We start from the raw sequence: 7,500 nt of genomic DNA on the forward strand, positions 1-7,500 counted from the left end.
TGATTTAAGTTCACTTTGTTGCTGATATAACATGTTGGGATATTGATTAAAGAGTGATTGGAAGTGAACATTTTTAAGGATGATGAGAATCGATCCGGAAGTAACGTTTCTCCACTTGATTTCATATTATCAGTGACATTTGTAACCCCAGGAACAGTTTTTTTTACAAAAGTACTATAAAATTAATTGTAAAATACATTTCATATGATTGTATATTTAATAAATACATTGAAAAAAATCAATATTTCAACTAACTTGAACCCTAGAAAAAAAAAAGTTTAGCTTGTAACTGTCTCCCAAATTGAGACTTATAATCATCTGTTTATTTTTACATATTTGCCATACTCCTTGTCTGAACTATGGATGTATATCAAGTACCAGTATTTTTTGGTACTGGTCTCTAAATTGGTTCGGTCTAAGAGGGCTGTTAAAATTCTGGAAAAATTATACAGCTATCTGTATTTTTTTTTTTTTTATCCAGATGACCGTCGTAACATGCTAATTGGTTGTATTGGTTTATGTTATATATTTGATGTGATGTATCATGTAAAAGGTATGAATGCCATACATAAATATTATTTCCAGCTGAGTTGTAATTGTAGTAATTAATAAATACACAGTGATGGATCTGAGTGGTCTTTACAAGATGATGACATAACTGGAATGCACCTTGCACTGCGCACATAGGGCTTGATTTACTAAAGGTTTGCGTGTACTAAAACATGTGCAAAACTGATACCACACACAAAGCTGATCTACTTTACATGTGCAAAGTGGACTGCGTATGTTAAGTGAGCAGAACAAGGCGTGCAGAATCCATTTTGCAATTAAACCTTTTTTTAAGCCACGCACACACAATTTCAACATGAAACTTCAATGGTATTTTAAAATCAGTAAATGAACTGCCAAGTTGCGAGGAAAGCACAGGAAATAAACATACATAATATAAATATAGAGTAAATAAATGTAAACTATATACCATATTTTTCGGATTATAAATCGCTCCGGAGTATACGTCGCACCGGCTGAAAATGCAAAATAAAGAAGGAAAAAAATAGATATACGTCGCACTGGAGTATAAATCGCATTTTTGGGGGACATTTATTTGATAAAATTTAACACCAAGAATAGACATTTGAAAGGCAATTTAAGATAAATAAAGAATAGTGAACAACAGGCTGAATAAGTGTACGTTATATGACGCATAAATAACCAACTGAGAACGTACCTGGTATGTTAACATAACATATTATGGTAAGAGACATTCAAATAACTATAACATATAGAACATGCTATACGTTTACCAAACAATCTGTCACTCCTAATCGATAAATCCAATGAAATCTTCTTCCTCGATGTCGCTTCTAAACAACTCTGCCAACTCCAAAGGTATGCGCCGCTTCCTCTTGTCGTTTTCTGCTGCATATTTCACTACGTCCAGCTTGTATTTTGCAGTATATGATTTCCCTTTTCGGTGCCATTTTTGTTCAGCCCTTTTCAGTTTTTATGTTACCGCCAACGTTGAAATGATCCATTTTAATAGCTACGGCTGTAGCATATAACAGTTAGCATCCCACGACCCACAATACACTTCTGCCATGACCCTCCCCCGCCAAATTGTTATTAGTTAACGTGTGCGTGAAGATTGCTGACATTTTCTTTGTCTCTTCCGCGAATTAGATAAATAATATTATTTAATATTTTACGGTAATGTGTTAATAATTTCACACATAAGTCGCTCAGGAGTATATGAAAAAAACTGATTTATAATCCGAAAAATACGGTAGTCTAAATAAGTTGATTGTGGAGTAGATGGCTGAGTTAAAAATGGCGCCAGCAGACTAAACCTTGTTGGATGTGTTGTGTCTATGGAGGTTTAAGTGCTGTCTCACCTTCGCCAGGCCGGTTCTTGAGCAGCAGCACATTCAGAGGTTTCTCCAGTGGATCAAGTTCTCCTCGAACATGGCGTGGCATAGGGATGGGCATAGCGGCAGGTGAGGGTGAGCGATCCAGGTTGTCCCTGCTACCTCGCTTCAACGGCTCATCATATTTTCTTGTGTCGCTCGGAACTCGATCTCGTCCTCGCTCGAAGCTGCGGTTGCGTCCGTGGCTGCGTCCCGGACTATGGTGGTCCCTCCTGTAGTTTAGGTCGGGGCTTTCAGTGCGGTCCAGCCCGCGCTCACTTCGATAGCGTCGGTCTGGGCTGTGGTCACGGTTGAGGGCTCGCTCGCTGCGGTATCGCCGATCGGGGCTGTGATCTCGATCTAACGTGCGTTCACTTCGATACCTTCTGTCTGGACTGTAATCAGCTATAATCTTGTGGTGGCGATCAGGACTATGTTCTCTGTCCAATGTGCGACCTCTGCTTCCATCTCTCCGGTTCTGCTGGTCCGGGCTCAAGTCTCTCTCCGTACCCCTGCCCCGTTCTCGTCTGTCATAGTCTCTGTTGTAATCGCGCTCACGCGTTTGGTAACCAGAATCCATATAGCCGCCTCTTTCCCTTTCCAGGCTATGGTCCTGCCTGCCGCTGTACACACTGCGGCGGTCCTGCTCGTAGTTGTAATCGTCATTGTAGTCGTTGTTAAACACGCGATCGTCAGGTGATCCGGGACGATTCAGAAGATTTACAGGAACCTTCCTCGACCTCTTGACTGTCTGTCAGTTAACGAAAGAAAATTGATCATTGAGCGGATTGACTGATCGGTTACAGTCTTGCATGCTTACTTACAATTTTTGCTACTTTGCCACATTTTCGCAGGGTCGTGACGGCAAAGGAGTGTATCACCCCCTCCATGGGGATGGCATTCACTTGCACCACCCTGTCATTCTCACTAGACATGAACAGAGAAGAATGTAAAAGATTAAAAATCTTTTAAAATTAAAGTCACAGGTTTGACAGTAGGAGAAGCGAACTTGTGTTCTGTTAGCCACCGTTCAAATTTATGAACAAATTGTATCACAATCAATCTTCAATCACAACATGTTTATCTTCTGTCTAGAATGTGGGACACTAACATTTTTTAACAATCAATAAAGCGGTTGCCTGCAGACTGATGTGACACAGACCAGCTTGCTGACAGAAAGTAGGACAATATAACCAAGGAATAAACTAGCTCCTGGGAATGGGTACTAAATTTGGTAGTTTTATAGATACCAACCAAGTTCTATTGGTGCTGCAGAGTACCGATTCAAGTAAAATCAAACAGTAACATATTTTGATACTTTTTCAGGAGAAAGAGCAGACTCTGCACCAGCTCAAACTACGATGCATGTCACAATCAAATAGCTAGTGTGTAATAAGTACAATACTTAGAGTATAAACACTTTGTCTGACTCAACAATAGACAAGACTGGCAAAGACTACATCCTGACTACAGCAACACACTGAGTACAAACTGAAATGCATGCATCCTGGTAAATGAAAGCAAAATACAACATAACAACTGGACAGCAGAGTTATTATCAGTTTACTGCTAAATTTTAACTTATTAAAAATGTGATTTTAACATTAAACAAATTAACATTCATGACTACGTGAACACACACAAACGCACAGAAACCTGGTACCGTTGGGTAACGATATCGATTCCCAGTTAGCAGGAATTGACACAAAAGCAAATTGCAGCACAATGGTTGCCCACATTTTAATGTATAGCGTACAAGTGACAAAGATTTTCCTCTTCAAATGTTAAAGGTACCCATTACTACTCACTCAGAATGCAAATATTTGATTGTTTTTTGTTGAGTAAATAAATATGCTAGTCCATCTCCAACAATATGTGTTGGAGCAGGAGACAACTACAGTGTAACATTGTGGGAATGAAATATAGGAGAAATATGCACAATAAGAAGCCATCAGCTGGTCCTCCTTGTAGGACATCGGACACGACGATGGACGTTTCGCCACTCTCCTCATTTGGGTTGTCTCGCCCTCCTGACACGGCAATGCCGAAGCCCATCTTTGAATCCTGACACACAACAAAACAGGAAGATCATTTAGAGCTTAGATCTATTCTGTTTCCCTGTGAGTTTACATATGTGTGTGAGAGAGTGTTACGTGTTTGAGTGTGAATGTGTGTGTGTGTGTGTGTGTGTGTGTGTGTGTGTGTGTGTGTGTGTGTGTGTGTGTGTGTGTGTGTGAGAGAGAGAGAGGGGGCAGTTCTGTAATCTCCCACTGTGTTATCATGTCATTGTGATGGCGATTAGAAAGGATTTGAGTGTGTGTAATGACATTGGTGAGCTGCACAGTCATATATGAGTGTGTTGCAGTGTTCAGGATCTGAGACATTGTGTCTCTGTGACTAACAGTTCTGCTTATTCTAGACTTTGTCAAGTGTGCATGAAAAGAAGTAACACTTTCAAAAGGTATGACCACACGGTCATTATATGCTTCAGACTTTCAAAGACTACCTGCCAATGTTCCAGTTTGATCTGCTTAGATTAGTTCAGAGATTTGACAACCCCCTTAATCCCTCACATCTGTACATAAAAAACATTATTATCCTTTCACACACTTCTCTCAGTCTTAAACAGATAGTCAGTGTGGGTACAAATGAAGCTGCCTGTAAATATAAAGGTTCTAGTTTTTACACACGTTCTGAACTTTTTGCTGTGTACAATGGTAGTGCTTCACTGCAAAAAGTGTGTACCCGTTGTACTGCTTCACTGCAGTGGGTGTTCCAACAGGACAATGATCTCAGACTCATCCAAACTACTTTTGAAATATATCAGGAAAGAAAACAATTCTGCCAAAAATGAAATGCCACAAAATTGTTTACAATGACAAAGAAGATCAGTGGCCCTTGTCGCTAAATCTGGCAACTTTCCAATTTTTGTCAGCAGCTACAACGGACGAATCCAGCAATTTTACTGGAGACTTATATGAGTCTTGGAAACTTTTTTGAGTCTTGGAAACTAAGGTGAAAGTATCATCAACGAGCAGTGACGGGTGCTGCCGGTCAACTGGTGCTGCGAGCAGAGCAGTCCGGACTTTTATGGTGCGTTCCTATTGTGGTGGTAATTCAGAATTTCTAAGAGTTCCCAGCTGGAAGTTTTGACTGGAATTTTAAATGTAAATGTTTATTTACTGTCACACTTAAATAAATCATCTAATTTGATTTGCCTAATGTTCACAGCCTCACCTCGAAATCGTCTGTGTGTGTGTGACTCTTTGTGACAAAAGTTCAATATATCGCTAGGTAACTTATAACATCAGACTGCAAATTAAATGCACATGTGCAAAGCTGCCACTGTTTCCGCCTTGGCTTAAAGAGCAAGATGTAAATATTTCTTCACTGTCAAGCTACCAAGCTAATATAAAAATTACTGCAACGTTCTAATTCCATCGTTTATGTTAATGAGCCTTTCATTAGATATGGTTTGTTGGTGAATATCCATACCCTCTTATTTATTTTGATCAAATTTGATACTCTAACATTGATCAATGCAGAACAAAATTGATTAAAAAACAACTAAACATATGTACATTAAACATACTGTATGTGTTTTATTACAAGTTTGTCCTTAAATAAAATAGTGCACATACAAGACAACTTGTCTTTTAGTCGTAAATAAACAAAGGCTCCTAAATCCCACCTGACATACTCTATGCAGTAACATATTGTGCCATTTTCCATTCTATTTTTTTGTTAAAATTATTAAGGACAAGTGGTAAAAAAATATTTATCAATCTATCTTTTTATTTACAGTTAATATCTGCTTACTTTCTCTTAACATGTTCTACCTACATTTCTGTTAAAATAAACAATCACTTATTCTTCTGTTCTTCGGATGCTTTACATTAGTTTTGGATGATACCACAAATTTGGGTATTGATCCGGTACCAAGTGGTCACAAGATCATACATTGGTCATATTCAAAGTCTGCATGTGTAAACATAATATAATTTTTTTTTAAATGAACGAAGATGTGATGCCAAAAATTATCGATGTAATCATAGTATTATCGACTAGATACGCGACCGTACTTGGTATCATTACAGTGGATGTCATATGTAGATCCACCAATGGCGTTTGTTTACATTTTGACGCCGGTGAGCAATGGTGTGTAGTGAAGCATGTTTAGTTATTCCTCGTCCTGCAGGGATGATACTTGTAAGAAACGTACTTTATTTGTCACCATGGTGATGAGGATTAGTGATTTAAAAGTAGCTAAAACACAGTGGCTGGACTTCAGCCACTAGGTAGCTATCCATGCCTTATAGCACTTCTTCCTGAGGGTGTTTCAGTGTTATAACTTCACTTTTATCGTTAGTTTTTAAGCCAAAAAGCATCCTTTCTCCATTTTCTGTCGACACACATTGTCTGTTTGTAAGTACTCCGTGATTGTGCGCTGCCGAACATGCTCGTCTGTCTTAAACCAGCAATGACACGATGTAATACTGACGGGGGGAGGAGGGATGGAGGACCGGTACTTTTTAGAGGCTGTAGAGTACCGAATATGATTCATTAGTATCGCAGTACTATACTAATACTGATATACCGTACAACCCTAATGGTAAAAGGGTTGTACTTGTATAGTGCTTTTCTACCCCTTTTTAAAGGAGCCCAAAGCGCTTTGACAGTATTTCTACATTCACCCATTCACACACACATTCACACACTGATGGCGGGAGCTGCCATTCAAGGCGCTCACCAGGAACCATCAGGAGCAAGGGTGAAGTGTATTGCCCAAGGACACAACGGACGTGACTAAGATGGTAGAAGGTGGGGATTAAACCTGTAACCCTCAGATTGCTGGCATAGCCACTCTCCCAACTTCGCCATATATACACATATACACACACACATACACATATATATATATATATACATATATATATATATATATATATATATATACACACACACACAGATAAACAGAGGTGGGACCAAGTCATCGTTTAGCAAGTCACAAGTAAGTCTCAAGTCTTTGCCCTCGAGTCAAGTCCCAAGTCAAGACAGGCAAGTCCCGAGTCAAGTCCAAAGTCAAGACTGGAAAGTCTCAAGTCAAGTCCCAAGTCCTGCATTTTGAGTTTCGAGTCATTTCAAGTCCTTTTAACCACAGACTAATATATTTACACAAATTGTGTATGCTTTTAAAACGCTGTATGTATTTATTATAACAAATATTGTGCTGACAATGCACTTCATAATAGCACTATTAACCAGTTATTTAAAACATTTAACTCATTCCTTTACAGAATGAACACATATGAAAAAAACAAGTACAACTGTACTTATTTGCACAAAGGTGTTAACATTGTATTTCCATTGAATATTGCATTGTAACTAGTTCCACAGTAGTTTTTCTATCCTGTTCTTACCTTATCTCATTAATATCTCATACCGTATGTGTGTTGATGTGTGTGTACACATGAAAAACATAACAAATACATGAAAATAACAAGGAACAGAGTTGTACTTTTTAGATTTCACGGCCCTATGGAATATGTTGTACATGTTCTTAATATAGTATACTTTTTAACTGACCTTTATTTGA

The 7,500-nt window shown here is 38.6% G+C and overlaps 1 protein-coding gene across 10 annotated transcripts in view; it reads right to left on the reverse strand.

Moving 5' to 3' along the window:
* Positions 1 to 7,500, reverse strand: part of tjp2a (tight junction protein 2a (zona occludens 2)) — a 98,246-nt gene that overhangs the window by 34,393 nt on the left and 56,353 nt on the right. For all 10 annotated transcript variants that reach the window (XM_061876948.1, XM_061876943.1, XM_061876950.1 and 7 more), the window contains 3 exons: positions 3,844 to 3,968; positions 2,729 to 2,831; positions 1,893 to 2,655 (listed from right to left, as the gene is read on the reverse strand). In XM_061876948.1, the coding sequence (XP_061732932.1) occupies positions 1,893 to 2,655; positions 2,729 to 2,831; positions 3,844 to 3,968 (991 nt within the window). The remainder of the gene's footprint in view (positions 1 to 1,892; positions 2,656 to 2,728; positions 2,832 to 3,843; positions 3,969 to 7,500) is intronic.

This window comes from Nerophis ophidion, linkage group LG17, assembly GCF_033978795.1.
Source record: "Nerophis ophidion isolate RoL-2023_Sa linkage group LG17, RoL_Noph_v1.0, whole genome shotgun sequence".
NCBI lineage: Eukaryota > Metazoa > Chordata > Actinopteri > Syngnathiformes > Syngnathidae > Nerophis > Nerophis ophidion.